The 18,248-nt window shown below is 38.3% G+C and overlaps 1 protein-coding gene and 1 long non-coding RNA gene across 5 annotated transcripts in view; one reads left to right on the top strand and one right to left on the bottom strand.

Annotated features, from left to right (window-relative positions):
* Positions 1-18,248, top strand: part of LOC306641285 (LIM zinc-binding domain-containing Nebulette-like) — a 241,115-nt gene that overhangs the window by 205,876 nt on the left and 16,991 nt on the right. Inside the window, exons 4-7 of one of the 4 annotated variants that reach the window (XM_079106348.1) lie at positions 3,016-3,123; positions 4,406-4,487; positions 4,578-4,653; positions 11,873-13,215. In XM_079106348.1, coding sequence (XP_078962474.1) covers positions 3,016-3,123; positions 4,406-4,487; positions 4,578-4,627 — 240 coding nt within the window. In that variant the 3' untranslated portion in view covers positions 4,628-4,653; positions 11,873-13,215. Of the gene's footprint in view, positions 1-3,015; positions 3,124-4,405; positions 4,654-7,847; positions 7,888-11,872; positions 13,216-18,248 lie in introns of those variants that run through there. The other 3 variants (XR_013758105.1, XM_079106347.1, XR_013758104.1) reach the window with 3 other exon arrangements.
* The window catches only part of LOC306641289, a 263,290-nt gene that overhangs the window by 185,664 nt on the left and 59,378 nt on the right, over positions 1-18,248 (bottom strand). The gene's annotated exons all lie outside the window — the stretch shown is intronic.

The raw sequence follows: 18,248 nt of genomic DNA on the forward strand, positions 1-18,248 counted from the left end.
AGCACAGGGGAAGCAATGGTATTTTTTGCTGGCCTAAGAAGTGGGAATTCTAAGGGAGGCTTATATAAGGCTTAATAAATATTTGCTCTGTTAATGTTAAGTAAGTTAATTTCTAAAAGCAACATGGCTAGCTATTTCTTTCAAAATCTATTTAGAGCCATGAGTCTTAGCTGAATTCTTGATCTTTACCCACTCTCCCCCAAACCCCTCTTGTCTACCAGAAGTTCCAGCCAAGTGAAGCTATTTCCCATTTCCTAAGTATGAATTTCCACCCTTTGGTGGGTGAAGTATGGAAAAGATAGTTGACTAATGACTTCAAGGCTCCTACCCCACGAAATAAAGAAATGCTGGGGGTTGGGACTGAGCATATGAGGTGTCGTGTACCACACTATTGAAAAAGAATAAATATCTTTCAGAATGCCGCGAGCCATTTATAGAAATCATTTGACACTTTTCAAAGCTAGTCAGTCACTTATCTAAGCAAGCCCAAATCAAAGGATCCTCATGTGTCTCGTGAATGTGGCAAGGATTGCTAAATGCTAGTCTGCTCCAACTTGTGATTCTAGAATTGAATGATTTTCTTTTTTTCTTCTCTCTTTGCACATTACTATTTAAAAAGCTGAAACATAAAAAAAATACATGATGGTGCTTTCTCTGTAACTGGTGTTAGGGATGTTAGGGTTTGGCTGATAGACTTTTGTTACGTCTCCTTGTCTGTTGCCATTACGGAGCTGGGGCCTTCTGAGAAACTGAGGCAATGGAGAAGACCTGCCTCTTCAAACCCCGATTCTTGCAATCAAGTCAGAAAGATTTCAGACATGTCGCTCAGAGTAATAGGAATGAGTTCATTGAAGGTACAGGAAAAGGGGAAGGGGACATTTTCCAGGGAGAGAGTGGTACCTCTCCAACAGGAGAGGGACAATGTGCCTCTTCTGCACTTAAGTTTTATTGGGGATCCCAGAGGATTTTCCACAGAGTCCTACCCAGGTCCACCTCTTGACTTTTGACTGACAGCACGGTGAGGCCAGGAAGGGCTGCAGGTAAATTGCTTCTTGGAAAAGAAAGCATGTGGGGGTCAGCACAGTAGACCCATGTTGTGGAATTGTTCCCTTGACCTCGTGTCCCCACTGTCTGCATCTGTCTGTCCCCTGACACTGCCAGCACACCTGGTCATCTGTCTTTTATTATTTTATGACTCTGCATGCTGGTGCTTATTACCAGTCAACCTAAATGGCTTCTCTGCTTAGTTCGGCATAAAACTCTGAGAAAGAAAGTGCCAGTGTTTGTGTCTTCACATGTGACTGGGAGATGGAGGGTTAGAAGGCTAAACTCACTCAGCATTTTTTCTGGAATAAAAATATTGCAATTTATGGGACCTTCAATATATGGGACTAAAGTAAGGGTTTTAGTACTTTAGTTATGGAAAGCTTGGTCCTTTGTCCCTGATGCCAAGCCAATGATGAGAATGTGGCTTTGAGAAAAGGGAAAAAAAGGTTTATGGCTTTGTTAGCGAAGGAAAAGCACAGGGGACTTGTGTCTCAAAGGCTGTGATTCTCCCATCAACAGGAACAGGGGGCTTTTAAAGAGGTGACTCAAAGGCTACAGTCCTCTGTCTGGAGCTGTAATTCGCTTGTTAATTTGGGAGATAGTCATTTCTGAGATCTTCTGGTACCATCCCCAAAATCTGGTTTGCCTCATTGCTATGTTGGGTGTGTATTCAAGGACAGATAACTTGCCTAGGATGGGGAAGAAAGGTAATCCTGTTTTCCTCAAGATCAGGGGGAGGAGAGATTGGGGCAGGGGAGAGGAAGAGAAAGAAAAACATGTCCCTTTTAAAAATAAGTTGCAGTGGCAGAGCAGCAAGGGCTATATTCAAAGCATAAAGTGGACCACTGTTATACATTGAGTATTTAAATACAGATGTGACTCAACAAAAAAGTAACTCCATGCTCTCCTAATGGACTTTTCAAACTTAAGCAGAATCTGCACTTAGAGGATCCTGTTTTTTGTGAGTTACTTTTGAGCGTTAGTTTGAGCCTTATAATTCTGAATGTCGAATGGGAATTCTATCGACCATCAAAATCTATTTCCATACTTCTTGATATTTAGGCTTAAGAAAATAAGAAAAAAGTGATAGAACTCCGTCATTAACAGGCAGAATATTTAGCTGGTGTGGCATTGTTATGCTGGTAACAGGAGATGGGACTCAGGAGGATGAAGCAGTGACTGTACCAGTAAATGTCAGTGAAATTCAACCTCACTGGGTCGTTACTAGGAAGAAAGTGGATCTAAACACTGGAAAAATCACAGGTACCTCGGCATACACTCTGCACACACTTTTTAAGTCCTGAGATGTGGCCTGTTTTATAAATATTTCATATGCATTTATATGGTTGACATCTGGTGGTGTGGCATTGTGTAATAGTGTCCATATGCTTTGCCTTTTGAGATAGAGTGAAAACTTCTTAGATTCAGGACTAGCTGTTGATTTTGTTTGTGTCCCTTCTTCATAGGGTAGTTCAAGCTCAGGATAGTGCTTTGTCATTGACAAGACAGGCCTGGGAGAAGATTTAACTTTGTTCTTCCATATTGTCTCCTCTTTAGTAGTAGTAATACTATTAATACTGATGATCACAATAACTATTACCAAGTACTAATCTGTTCCCATCAGCCACAGAAATGCATGGAGTCATTTGATCCTGTTCCTACAACCAATAATATTGCTGCTGTTATCACCATTTGACAGAAGAGACCACTAAGGTACAGAATAATTAAGTAACTTGTCTGAGGTTGCACAGATAGTAGGTCGAGTTGCTGAGACAAAAAACAGGTGACCTGGCTATGTCCCACTGAGTTTCAGGGTGCCTTTTGCTGAGAGCTGTGTTTACAGGCATTGCTTCCAATCCTAGCGACTTCATGGGCTCCTGCCTGTCCTGAGTGGGATTTATGCTTCGTCTATTTACTTTTTTTTTTTTTTTTTTCCCATTTCTTTCTCCTTTTCCTCCGCCTTCTTAGGTCAAGTACAAAAGAGATTTTGAAGAAAGCAAAGGGAGGGGCTTCAGCATCGTGACAGACACTCCTGAATTGCAGCGGCTGAAGAGGACTCAGGAGCAAATCAGTAACGTAGGTGCTTGTTGCTCAGTGATGCAGTAGCCCTAGAGTGTGTTTCTGGATGGTGGCGTGAGTCTGGGTGCCTTGGAAGAGTATATGCTGCTGAAGTATAGGAGGAATTGAGTCCCCAAACAACTGCACCTGTGAAATCCCTTCGCTCTGACTTCACCCTAATCTAGAACCTAACAGTTGTCGTCCTGCAGTATCTTCTTACTATATTTTTAATGGTTCTCAGCTTTTGAATCTTTCTGAATTAGGATTTTTATAATTAAGTTAAATTTTTTCCTCTGGCTAAACATGCAAAATATATATATAACAGGTTAAGTATCTTGAAGAATCTCATATTTGCTAATTACATGTATGTGTAGTTGAATACTTTAAATTAGATATTTGTTGACTCATGTATTCCATCTAATTTTTGGAAAAAAACATTTATGTATATAGTTACTTTGGACTTGAAAGCTGCATCTTGTTTGGTAATATGTTTTCCTTTAAAAAGAATATTGGGACTAGCAGAAGTTTATAGCATAGTAGAGACAGGAAAGTGTTGGTTTAGTGCTTTTTAAAGGTGGATAAATGACTCATTCTAAATTTTTGTAATTCATATGTGTGATCGTTTCTTCCAAATTATTATATGAAATGTGTCAAATTTTTTTTTCTGCAAAATTAATTCAGTGTTAGGTATCCAAGAGGAAATATGAATGAAAATCAATAGCTGTGTGATAAAATCTTAAGCAAGTGTGTGAAACTCATACCACTTTTCATGAGAAATGGATTTTGCATGTCGCATTACAGTCACATTTGAGAAAAAATTTTACTTGTCCAAAGTTCAAAAACAAAATACTTGATGTCTAAAAAATGTATTAGGGAGTGGGAAGAAGAGTAGTACACAGGTTTTTTTTTTTTTTTTTTTTTTTTTTAAAAACATGTTCCCTAAAGTTTACCCATTGTTTGGTCTTTAAATGGGCCTTTTTATATTAGGAAGGGCTTTTTCCTTTGAAGAGAAAGAGTTGAATTTTAAGGATTCATGACATTTGTTTCTTAGTTTTTCTACCACATTCCAACAATCTGCCAATCACCAACAGTGAAGATCACTCCTCTCATTTTTCTTCCTCTTTATTCTTTCCTTAAAAATCAACTTTTGCTTTTAAAAATGCAAATCAGAGACACATTCCACCAGCAGTGACATTCAGTAGCATTTCTTTCTCTTGATAATTTTTGGAAATTCTTTTTTAAAAAATAAAAGCAGTGCTGTAAAAAGCAAAGTTATATCATAAATCTTCAACTATCATAGAAATTTATTTCAAAAAGAATCCAACATTTCTGCTCAAGACATCTACATGACAGCTACTGGAAAGATTACAGTGAATTCCAAGGTAAGCCTTTTAATTTATATTCAAATTAAGTCAATATTCATATTTAACTAGAAAAGGACTGATCATATTTCCATCCTTTATCATTAGCAGGCATATACATTTTATTCAATACCAGAGGTCATTGGCAGATCCCTTCTTAATTATGCAAAAGCCCTTTGTAACCCAGGTATGTATTAATCTATATTTATCATATGCATAGCATTATATATGAAACCACAATAAGATTAAGCCTATAATTTAGAGAATGCTGAATTTTTAAAGCATATAATTTAGACTTCTTTAAAAATTTTTTTTTGTAGTGTCTTGATAGCAACCTTAGCAGTCTTCTTTTAGTCATTTTGAGGCCTATTAACCTTTGAGTAACAGTAAAAATACATAGATTTCACAATATTACTGTTGGGGACCTACTCTTGAAAAAGGGAGACTGTCAGTTATTCTGAGGTGTAGTAAATTTATTATTCATTTCTAAGCTTCTGACATCATAAACTTTTTCCATTACCTCACTGGGTTTTCCATATTACTAAAGGATCTTTTCCTATAAGAAATCAGGATTCAAAAAGTAGTACTTTGGTTAGTCTGATTTTTCATGCTACTTTCACTTACACCCACTGAACAATATCAGCTCAAACCCAGATAGGTTTGACAGTGGCCTGGATTGTGTCTGTTCTAAGAGGAAGAAGGTGTGAAAGTATCTAGACTGGGAAGACTCCAGAATCTTCCTGCCGTAGATGCTGGGATAGAGCTGACTCATCCTGAAAATCGTAAGGGATGTGAGATTTGTGAGTGTTCATTAGAACTCCAAGTGCAATACAAGTTGATCTAGGTGGTTAACTAAAGTGTGTCTGCCATCTTTATTTCCCCCTTTGTTTCATGTTCTTATATGTTTTTAGTTCATTTTATCTTTAAATATTATGTGGCTTGTTCTAAACTGCCATTAATCCCCCCTGGACTAAAGAAAGTATAAAGACATGAAGCAGTGAATTTAATGACAACTCCTAGGTGTTTCGGGTAATCTGTTATGGATGAATGGGCATTTTTGATTGCCTGTGTCTGTGTCAATGTTATGAATTTTTTTTTTTAGTCACTTTCACATTCATGTGTGTAGGATTTGAAATCACTGGGATATGCCCCCTCAGTCTGCATATGTTACTGAGGTGTGGGATAAAGTACATCTATAAATTTCAAATTGTGTGTAATAAAAGAGGTGAGAGTGGGTTAGCCCTGCCTCCTTTCTTATGGAACCTATAATGATGATGTATTGAACAAGGGAGATTTATTAAATCCTGCAATTTAAAATTCTTCTGCTACGTTACCCAGAATAGCTATAGAAAGAAAAAGAGAAGAGGTATGATTTTAGAATTTATTTAATGGTTGGAAAGAAATAGAACTTGGCTTCTAAAATAAAGAAATGCTCTTTTATTTTCCAATTTTGTTCTAGAAGATTGCCTTTATCTTATTCAAAATATTACTATTCAGGTAAACTTCAATACTGGTTGTTTATAAAAATTGAGTATTGGACTTGGAAACAGGTTTTTATGGGAAATCTGGATATCCAGTCAAACCATTTAATTAAAGATCCATTTATAAGTTCAAATTTTGTTTCAAGTGCATCTCTTCACCAGAATGCAGTCTGACAGCCTTTGTGGACAGTGTCAACTTAAAGTCTGCGTCCCACAGATTTTCATAGCTAAATCACCTAACCAGTTCCTCCCCCTCATTCCCAAATTCTAGAGCTTAAATTCAGAAACCGTCTCATACATCTTTCCATGTTCTTACGATGGGTCATTTTATTTTGTTATTATTATTATTTGTGGGGCTGGGGATTGAACCCACAGATTTGTGCATGCTAGGCACAGCTCTCCCATTGAGCCACGTGGCTGGCCCCGTCTTTTCATTTTCTTTAGCAATGTTTTAGGAAATGTCCTTAAAGGACAGTATAAAAATATGAATTGAGGAATACTATGCCCTTGGGTCTTTTTATAAAACCTTTTATCTCTTGTTAGTCTAGCTCTAGCCTGTGTGGGTAATTCCAAAGGCATTTCTGTAGTTTTGGGTGGTTACCACCTTCAGGTTTCTAAGAAGCACACCGGAGGTGCCTGCAGCAGGGTGGTATAGCAGCATCCTCACCAGGCATCCATGGTACCCAGTGTAGCCTGACAGAGATTATTGATGCATTTCCTTCTGCCTGTTTACACACCCATATAAGCAGCACTTCAATTAGCCGAGACAGTCTGGGGATCAATTGTGATATGAAATGGTAAAGTCAAACCCCAGGAGACTTTTACAGACTTTGTGCTGTGGATAAAAACTAGGTGTTTATTTTCTCATTTATTTTGAGGGGAAGAAGAATATCATGTGAAAAGGGGGGAAAAAATACCCAATGAGAAAATGATAGATTTTACAGACCGACTGAAATAGTAAGTGGACCATTATTTGATTTGTCAGGATTGGTGCTTGTCCTTGACACAGGGAGTATTTTTGCATGACTCTGCTGTGTGTCTGGCTGTACCTTCTTAGATCACCAGCCGACAGACTATAGTGTTTTTATCATCTCTGTATTCTTTGTCTTGCCCTCTCAGTCTCTGTAATTTTGGTTCTATATCCTGTTTCACAAATACCCTGTTTGGCTATCACTTTCAATTCTGTGTATCCATTCATAAGAAATGCTTGCTTGCTTTACAAGAAAAGCTAAGATTGAAGCCTTTTTTAGGCTTTAATTATGGAAAAAAAATATAGAAAAAAATCTTTTAGTAATTTGATCTTGAAATATAATTACTTTTAACTTTTTTGATACAGGCACATGATTTTTAATTGACTTCTTGGAATTTAAAATAAATTATGTGCCTGTTAATAAGTTTGCATTGATACTGCTGATTTAGTTTCCTGAAATTTTATGAGTTAGCTTCAGAAATATTAGATTATTAGAACTCAACATTATGTAATAATTGAATACAGTGTCTACAGACTATTAAAAGATTTGATTCAAAGTTAGGTTGAATGTAAGGGGTGAGCATGTGAGGCTAGGGATGATTATCTAGGGATTTGGTCTCTGTTTGTAATTTAAATAAATCATTTTGACAGAGGCTGACTGTAACCATGTTCAGGCTGCTGACAGTGTGAAATTGAGTTGTACAGTGGACAGAAGACAAGCAGTCAAGAGAAATCCCCAAAGGCAAAATTTGTTATGTAATTGGGTCAACTCATGCATGAGAAATGCATGTTAATTGTAAACGGGTGGCAAAATTATCGTGTAGGAGGCAATTAGGTCTTATATGAATCTGAACCACTGACATAGGAGGTTTTCTTTCTTTTTATATTTGGCAAACATTAAAAGTTTTTTTTTTTTTTTTTTTTTTAAAGGGGAGAAGCGTAAAAATTAGAAAAGCATTTAATGTGGCAACAGACTGGTAATTTTTCCCTTATGCAAGAAATATAGCTTGGATAACTAATGAAAATTTTATATGAAAGCTTCTGATTTTGAGTAGTCAAGTCTAATACACTAAGTAGTTTGAAAAGAGAATGGAATGGTATTTGTGTTACAACTGGGCTGATTAACATAAATAACTAATTATGAGGTCAATTGTTAAGATGTAAGCCCTTGAAGACTCACAGTTTCACTGAGGGAATCTCTACGTTGTTTTAATGGACAGTATCTTCCCACTGACTGATCTCAACCAGTAATTCCAATGCAGTCCCAAGCAATAGTGGATCAGCCAGGAGCATAATCTTTAAATCAGAGATCAAATATGTCAAAGAAAGCTATAGAGCAATAGTCTATATTTTCCTTACCATATCTAACACATAGACAAATATTTCATTTATTTTTTGGACCACTCTGACATACAGCATTCAGTCAGATGCTCTGAACAACCTCTCTAAGGAAAAGAAAGGGTTTCCAGAAGAAATACTTAAACTTTCATGAGAAAAAGGTATAAAAATTACCTCTTGGTCCTTTCTGATTCGTAGTTTACTTTCCACCTGGTTTTGCTTTATTTTTCCATGTAGGGCAGCACATCAAAAGCTGATCTCTTCTTTTTTATCATCAAGTTTTTAGTCACAGTCACTTCAAGGGACAAATATGGCCCAGATCAGTAGTGACTTGTGCATGGCTAACATAAGAGTTGTGGCTAAATGATGGCATCTTCTGGAGGGAAGCTTGGGGAAGATGCCCCATAATCACAGAATTAGCACATATGACTTCTTAAAGATAAGAGGTTAAGGATGCAGCAAATGATTTGATTTCCACAGATCCTTCTCTTGTGAAGTCCTTTCTCCCCCATTCTTTCCTTCTCAGTTATACTGTGTTCTAAGTTCTTTCAGTAGCCTCCTAATGGGCTTTATCTCCTTCCAGTGCTTTCTTAAACACTATCATCAGCTAACTCTAACATATCTCATTTTTCAAGACCCTAATAATGACCCACTAACAAACCATCCTTGACCTCCACTTTGAGTAGGATCGAGTCTAATCTCTCCTAAACCCCTTCATTCTGCCTCTGAACATCCTCCACAATTGCTCCTAGATTATTTTCCATCCTAGCTTTCATTGCTTGTCAACACTATCCATCCCTTTTAGGCCTGGCTGCTTTGTTCTGAACTTTCACATGAGTCCTTCCTGTTTTTTAGGACAGTTTCTCACTTTAGTAACTGACATCCCAACCCTCAGATCCCAGATGCACAAATACCAGCTCCAGGGATCTTTCTGGTCTCTGGATTATTACAGTGCTTTGTGCTATCCTTTGTGCCACTCATTGTGACCATCAAAGTCTATATTGTGGTTTTCATTAGCATTTCACTTTCACATGTCTAAATATCTTTCCTCTTGAACGTGAAGGTGAAGATCATCCATGTCATTTTCAGTCTATTTTTTCTGTCTCCAAGAATGGACAGCTTGGTGCTCTTTCTTTCTTGTTGCATCCTTTATTTAGGATGTGTCCCCGTTCCTTGCTTTGGTTTCTGGAATAGTCTCTTGACTGCTCTCACTGGCTACCATGATGTCTCTGTTCCCGGGCTGTTTTTCACATGGTTTCTTGCAAATTCTTCCTAAAATACACATCTGATTCTACCACATTCTTTCTCAAAAATCTGTCAATGGCCCCCTACTGCATTTAGGATAAAATAAGGAAATGTTTACAGGGATGTGAGGTTGTACCTGTTTCATGATGGCTGAGACATCCAGCTTGGGTGCCCTCTTGCCCTCTGATCCTGGAGCACCTTGCACTTCTGCCTGGAAGCTCATCACCCGTCTCCCATTCTTTCTGGTTTTAGTGGTTCCCTTTTCTTCCTGGACCTTGGCCTCTGCCTCACTGCACCGTCTGCTTTAATTAGAGCATTGTGAGTTTTTGTCCCCCCAGAATGAATTTTGTGAAGATATGGCCTAGCATGGTGCCCAATTTGAAAACAAATAAATTGATTGGGCTTCTCAACCCCCTCTTTGTAGAAGGGGTTGACTTTCTAGTCACTTCTCAAGTCTAGTAATAAAACTTTTCCTAGGAAATGGACCACAGTAGAGTAGGGAACTGATCTGTCCTTTCAATGTAAGTTCGTTAGTGCCCAAAATAGTGCTTGGTATATAGCAGGCACCCAGGAATGTGAACTGAATAAATGAATATTAACTAATTTTGCACATTCTTTCTCATGAAATCCCCTCTTTGTAAGAGAGTCTTTGTTTTTGAAAATTGTTTTGAATTTTGTTATTCTTGTTTGTGCTTCTTGATGCCTATTTTTCATTTCCTGCTACTTAAATATTCAGTGACTTCTTTCGTTATATTGAAAGATTGTAGCAATATTCCCTTAATAAAGGGGAGCCTATTGCTTCCTCATGTGTCACCTAAGAATTTCATATATTGGAAATGCAAGAACTGCCTTGTTCTCAAATGTAGCCAAGGAATTTTTTTTTTTTGCTAACTTAAGTATCTAAAAAAATAGGGCTTATATTAATCTGCTTGAGCTGTCTTCACAAAATACCACCGGCTGTGTGGCTTAAACAACAGCTATTTATTTTTTCATGTTGCTGGAGGCTGGACATCACAGATCCAAGTCCAGCAGCGTTGGTTTCTGGCGAGGGCTCTTTTCCTGGTTTGTACACAGCTGCCGTCACCTCCTCTCTGTGTCCTGGTTTGCACACAGCTGCTGTCACCTCCTCTCTGTGTCCTCACGTGCCCTTTTCTTGGTGTGTGCACATGGGGTGGTGGGGAGAAAGCTAGTATTGATAAGGGCATCGGAATGTAGGATCTGAGCTCTGCCTGGTGGCCTCATTTAACCTGAGCGATGTCCTTAAAGGTTCTCTCTCCAAATGCAGTCACATTGGTGGCTAGGGCTCCAACATGGGACCTTCTTTGTGGGGAGAAGGCTCAATTCAGTTCATAATAGGGCTGAATGAGGGATATTCTCCTCATATCACAGGGGAACTGAGGTAATTAAATGACATGCATTTTGTGAAGGTACTTTGAAAAGTCCAAGGTATGATACAATTGGAACTTACTATTATAAGCGAGAGTCTTTAGTGGAGTTAGGTGATAGATACCACCCTCTGCTGCCTTTCCTTGAAAACTTCTACATTTAGGGTTCTCCCCCCACCCCCTATTTTTCAACATAAATAATCCTAGCCAGGAAAAAAAAAAAAAATTCTTCTAGATCCTATTTCCAATCCTTAATTGTCCCTTTCAAATCTCTTTTTATTTGCAGTTTTGAGCTATAGTCATTGACCAAAAAAAAAAAAAAAAGATAAATTACATTATTAGTAATTGTGTTTTTAAATTTTTCAAGTCTTAGTTGAATTATGTAGCTCAGAATATAGACTCGGTATGTCCTGTGCTAGGGCGGAAGAATGAGTTCGTAGGAAAGAAACATTCTGGGCCGCAAGGAAAGTCGAATAAAGGCTAGCTTTTTAGAACATACCTTAATTTCTAGGGCATTATGTAGATTTAAAACTTAAAAAGCATCTGAATCTTTTGCCTCAGAGTTTATTAGGCTTTTGGGGATGGACCTACTGTGAAAACATGGTGAATGTTACAAAAAACTGAAAATCTCACCTAGATACTTGAGGAGTCACAGATGCGACTATCATTAATAATTGTGCCACATGATTATGATTTCAATGGATTTGGGGAGATAAGTTTAAAAGGTTTTTTTTTTTTTTTTAGTTAACAAGAGTAATAGTCAAAAGTTATTTTAGCTCATTAGAAAGCTATGAATCCAGGGAGGCATTGTATAGGGAAATATTTCAAAATCCATTGGTAATCCAAGCCAACAGTGTACTATTGAGGAACATTTTATGATTTGGAAGTTAGAAACAAGAATGTGTGTGTGTGTGTGTGTGTGTGTGTGTTTTATATATACATATACACACACAGCTATGTCTTCTTATTTGTGTTTCTTTTTCCTAGAAAAATTATGTCATGAAAATTACATTTCTGAATGTTTTTGCTCATGCTTCCTTCTGTAGCTTTCCTTTCTTTCCTTGCTGGCCAGGCTGCCTTGTAGCCCTTTTCTCCTCCACACAGAATCATACAATGGTACGTATAGAAGGCTGTCACTAAGTTTCTGTTTGAAGAACCTCTTGTGGTGAGGTCCTCAGACTTTACTGAGTTCCAAGGACTAGAACCAGAAAGTTCTGATTTCTTGACTTGCCCATACTTTTTGTTGATTTTTCAATTGCATCCCCTTTCACCAGGCCCTGTGGGTTTCAGAAAGCTAGAGAAACAGCTTTTCTGGATGCTTTCATGTCTGTAGGAGAACATACAGAGTGACTGGAATAGCTTCAGTGGAACAGGAGGACCTCTGTGGAATAGAGAGATGTATTTGGAGGGGAAAAAGCAGCGGGGATGGATTTGGTAAGAGCAGGAACAACTAGTGCCAGCTTGTCAGGGTACAGGGAGACACCATTACTGAAATGTGGGTGGAGACAGGCTATTGAAGGGGCAGTTGTCATATTTTTGAGTGTCCATATTTTGGGCATCTATAAATTCAGAATGATCATTCTATATAAGAAACCACTTTTGAAAACTTAATTTTAAAAAAAATTAAAATTTTGAGACAGCATCTCACTGAGTTGCTCAGGGCCTCACTATGTTGCTGAAGCTGGCTTTGGATTCGTGATTCTCCTGCATCAACCTCCTGAGCTGCTAAGATTACAGGTGTGCACCCCTGCACCTGGCTGAAAAGTTTATTGACTTAAACTTTTTCAGTGTTTAATGTGTACCAGGCCTTTTGCTAGGAGGTGGGGGATATGAAGAATAAAATATTCAGGACCCCTGACCTCATGAAGCTTGTACTTAGCCTCTGATAGATAAGCAGATAATGACTGTGGCAAGTATCTATCGCTATTTGACAATAAATTTAATTATCTAAGTGCAACGAATGTTCTGATAGAGGAAACACTGTGTTAATATCAGAGGGATGACTAACCCAGTTTGGGAGGCAAGAAAATTGCATCCTTAGCATTACTATTTTAAAATAGATTTTAAAAGCCAGGTGCAATGGTGCATGCCTATAATCCCAGCAGCTCAGGTGTCTGAGGCAGGAGGATCACAAGTTCGAAGCCAGCCTCAGCAACTTAGCGAGGTCCTAAGCAACTAATTGAGACCTTTTCTCTAAATAAAATACAAAAAAGGGCTGGGGATGTGACTCAGTGTTTAAGCACCCCTGGGTTCAATTCCTAGTACCAGAAAATAAATAAATAAAATAAATATTTTTAAAAGAATTTCACTGAATCATGGACTTGAATAGTGATTTGTGCTGTTTGTTTTATGACAGGTGCTATAAATTTTGTTCTTAAGTTTTCCTGTTTCCCTAAACCTGCTTTCCCTATTCCCTGTTTGCCTGTCAGTAAGCGTCCCCAGAAAATATCGTTTAAAATTAAATCAAACCACCTCAGTTGCTTAAGAGAAATTAAAATGAAGAAACAAATTTATCTTCAACAAAACAAAATATTCAATGAAACTCATAGTCTTGTATGTAAAAATGTCAAAAATGTTCAATTGTGGAAGAAGATGGTGGAAGAGGATTAATTTCAGGATGGTTAAAAAGATCAATATCTTAAATATTTGTATGCATTAAAAATTTTTGATATATGATTTTATTCCTTTGATTTTTCATCATTTAAGAAGATAAAATAAAAAGTAAAATCATGGACAATTTCATTCCTTTCCTTTCCTGCCTTCAGTCTGTATTGTGGTACTTTTAAATTGGAAGTTTTTCACGATAGGACCCCAACTATTAAGAAAGCATTTTGCTTTTGAAAAACATATGTATATCTGAAATAACTAACATAGAACTCCACATATTTGTAGAGTGTACCCATGTATTTGAGTGAAGAGCTATAGAAAGGAAACGGGAACATTGGTTAGTGCTGTTTGTTTTCCTCCTTGAGTCTTCTTGGCCCAGTCTATGCTGACAACAAACCACTGGGACGTCCCCTCAGTACTGTGGGGTCTTTTCCTGCCAAATATTGTTCTCTTGCAAGATTAAATAGCTGAATCAGTGTGGCCCGAATCTTGATCCTGCTGAGAATATTAAGACTCCTGCAGGTTGTAGTACAGATTAGCTGGTGAGAGCTCTGTTGGAGAAATAAAGTGAGTTTCTCTAAATGAATTTAACAACTGCTGTGAACCTTTTTGTGTCCTCCAGCATGAGTGTGTGTGCTGGCAGTTAACCATTTATTTCCCTCATTTTCTCCAAAAGTTGCTCTCATCCACTCCTGTGCATTTATTGTCAACACTTTCATAACTTTATTTGGCATTCATGTTTTGCCAGAGAAGCCATTTGATACATTCAATTATTAAGGACTGTGAAGTCTAAGTCATTATTTAGTTGATTTTTTTTTAAGGAGGAAAACTGTATTTTTTTTTGTACTTATCAAATGGAAGGACTCTAGTGTCTCTGATAGAAATCAGTAAACGGGCTGGGGAGATAGCTCAGTTGGTAGAGTGCTTGCCTTGTAAGCACAAGACCCTGGGTTCAATCCCCAGCACCGCAAAAAAAAAAAAGTTGGTAAACCACACCACGGGGTTATTTGGAGTGAACAGATGAGTGTGCTACATTTGGATCTGAGGCTTCAAGCTATTAGTTGGAAAGGTGTGACATCTTTAGGAAGAGGCAGGACTGAGGGCTAAAACTATATCACTCCCAGCCTCTGTTTCATTGCTATTTCTGCTTCTAGGGTTAGATTAAAACTGATAAAATTCTAAATTCTGTGAAGACCATGGGGCTTCCCCTTGAGGAAATTAATTTAAAAATCAGGGAGAAGCGGGCTGGGGCTGTAGCTCAGTGGCAGAGTGCTTGTCTCGCATATATGAGGCACTGAATTCAATTCTTCGCGCCACATAAAAATAAAATAATAAAATAAAGACATACTGCCCACCTACAACTACAAATTTTTTTTAAAACATTAACAATAATAAAACTATAATTTAAAAAAACAGAATGCACAGATACCCTGAAAATGATTAAAGGCGTGTGTTGGGTCATGTGATTGCAGCCTTCTAAGTTTTATGAACTCTTCTCTTTTTAGGGGGCCCTGAAACCTCCCTTATGTATGAGGCATGTGCTTAGTCTGCCTATGAAACAGTCTTCCCATCTGCTTCCCACTTTATTCCCATTTGTCTCCTGACACCTCTACCTTGTGTGTGTATGTGTGTGTGTGATTTCTCAGTAAAAATGTCTGTGACTGAAATTTGCAAATGGCTAAGCACAAAACAATCACAATGAACAACTATTAAATTCATCAGTGCTATTTTTAATGTTCGTGGATGGTCCCACAGATTATTACTGTGACCTTTATAGTATTAAGAGAAATCTTTAATTAAATTATTATTTTTTATTTGTTGCCACAAATATACCAAAAATGGGCACAGGGATGTTGGCCTAAGAGAAGTTTCAAGAGGACAGAAGCAGTGTTAGTTTGCCAATCTTCCTCTGTCCTCATAAAATAGCCTCTGTTTTGCCATCACCCTAGCAGATGAGGATGTTAGACAAAGTACCACCTGATCTTAAGCCTGCGTTTTCTGAATACTTTGAAAGCCAGCTTTCAACTGTCCTGATACTGTCAGTCAAAGACTTGGGAATAGCACCAAGATGTTTTGACCTCTTGTCTAGTTTGCTATTTGTTTTGGATGCATGACTCTTAGAGTCACATTGGCTATTGTCAGAATGTGCAGTCATTCAGGAACAGACTTTGAAGGTGCATTTGAAAATGACTCCTAAGTATTAAACTGTGAATTTTCTAAGATATCATCAGGGCTCAAAAAAAAAAAAAAAAAAAAAAAATCAGCTTCAAGTGGACAAAAGAAAAAATGTGTTATCTTTAGCTAAATGCCAACAGGATTTCCTGCCTAGGATCCCTGATTTCAGGTACTCAATATTAAGATTATAACCCCCTTTTAAATCGTGAACAGTATCACACATAAAAATTGGCCTGTAAATGTTTATGTCTAGGTTTAAGAGTAGTAATAACATGCACACTTGTGTATCCAGCTTAAGAAACAGCACATTTGAAAAACCTTTGAGGGCCCTTGTGTTTCTGTTTATGCCCCAACTTCCTGACTACTTACCAGGAAGACAAGGCCACAGATTCTTAAAAACAGATTTTTATTGTGAGCTGATAAAAAGATGAAAAGACCATATGAAAATCCAGTTCCCATATGTGAAAGCAATGTATGGATTTTAGAGAAAACATGATTGACTTCTTGAACGTTAGAGCATGCACAGTTCATAAGGGAATTCCCTCACCTCTTTTATATTCATTTAGCCATTAGGACTCAAGCATGAGTCTATGAATCATTGTGTTGTGATGTAACTCTGTCTATACTTAAAAAGTGATACTCCCCCCTACCTTGTGTTAGTCAGTTTTCCATTGCTGGACCAAAATGCCTGAGTTAACTAACTTAAAAAGAAGAAAAGTCTATTCTGGCTCACAGTTTCAGAAATTTCAGTCCATGGTCACTTGGCTCTGTTGCTTTGGGCCTGGGGCAGCATGGTATATCATGGTGGAAGAGGCCTGTTCATCTCATGGCCTATCAGGAAACAAGAGAAAGAAAAGGGCCGGGATCCCAGTATCCCCTTCAAGAGCACACTCCTGATGACCTTCCTTCCTTCCTCTAGGCCCCACCTCCTCCAAAAGGTTCCACCACCTCCAAGGAGTGCCACAGGCTGATGACCAAGCCTTTAACATGTGGGCCTTTGGAAACATTTAAGATCCAAGAAGCAATACCCCTAAGTAGATGATCTACTGTGTGTCAGGAAGTCTTTCATGATTGTTGTTTCATTTGTTTTCCACAACGATCTCTAGAAATAGTTGTCATTATCCTCATGTCATGGCTGAGAGAACTGAAACTCAGGGAGGGTAAATAGTGACAAGTGATCAATAAAAAGCGAAGTCCAGGTTTTGGGGTTTTCACCTGACTTCAAAATGTAGCATTTTTTTCTTTATACCAAGATTTTGGGAGCATGACTTGAATGTTTTTTCCAGAGTCCTTGTGCCATAGAGTGAATGTCAGAGATATTAGTTTTCCCTTGCTGGTCCAGAAGCTAATTTATTCCTAATGGCATTTTGGCCGCCACACAGTATCAGGACCACATTGAGAAGTTTCAGATTTCTTAATGCAAACACAGCTTGATCCCACAGGTCGCCACTCCACATCAAATGTTCCTGTCTGTGCTGAGATGCAAAAGGGTTTTGAGTTTCCCCAGACATCTCACATGAGGTAGATGCTTTTGGTTTGCTGTTGAGGCATAACGGAGCTTCCCCTTCCAGATATGCTTGCTTTCTCAGTCCCACCCTCTCAGAAGACACCTGCTCTGTGCTTGGCATGGGGGTAGGAGCTGAGGACACAGGATCTCAGCACAGTCCTCACCCAGAGCACAGAATGCAACCTGGGCAGTATGTTAGGAGAGAGATGAGGTTTTAGGGGAGTGGGGAGGGCAGAATTGGTACCTAACCCTTATTGGGGTTTGGTGACAGTCACAGATGGCTTAAAAAAGATGTCAGGAGAAGAGTCTCTAAAAATGAAAGAGGTCAGAGGCAAGTGAGGAATTGGTGATGGTGAGTGTTGGGTGGCAAAGAGCTTCCAACCTAGGGGACCTGCGTATACAAGGACTCAAAAATGAGACCCTGTGGTTGATGAAATTCAAATGTTCATTTTATCCTGAAGATTTTGAAGAGTAACTAAACGACATTTTTCAGTAAGAGTATGACCCTAGACTTTAGGATCACTGTTTGTTTAAGTGTTGGGAGAAGATTATCTAATCCTGTTGTGAACTTGGACCTTGTGGTGGTTGGATTTCACTGTCATTGTCCCCATGGAATCCTGGGGCTTCTTGTGTCTGTCTGTTAAGGCTGGGATGATTATAGCTCCAGTATTTGTGGGTATAGGCACTTGGAGAATAAAAGGAAAAAAAGTCTTGATTTGTTGCATCTCTGTATGTTTAAGTTGTGTGAATTTTAAAAAGTAACTTAGGCAGTTTTATTGCATTGATTTAGAGTTGAATGACAAATGTGGAAAAAAGGTGTCTGTGTGGTATGTAAATAGAGCAGTGGTGTGCTCACGCTCCCACTGTGACACAAGCTTGGGTTAGCGAGTCTCAGACACAATCTCAGGTTGGCAGGTTGGAGAGAGTGCAAATCCATATAAATATGTATGCCTTTAGCATCGCATGCAAAATGCTATACTAGTTCTCATACAAATATGGAGAGAAAATTCCAGTTAACTCAACTGTCTGCAATGGGGGGAGTTCTGGTGGCCCTATCATGATGTTATAATACAG

Source organism: Sciurus vulgaris (genome assembly GCF_902686455.1).
Source record: "Sciurus vulgaris genome assembly, chromosome: 12".
Taxonomy (NCBI): domain Eukaryota; kingdom Metazoa; phylum Chordata; class Mammalia; order Rodentia; family Sciuridae; genus Sciurus; species Sciurus vulgaris.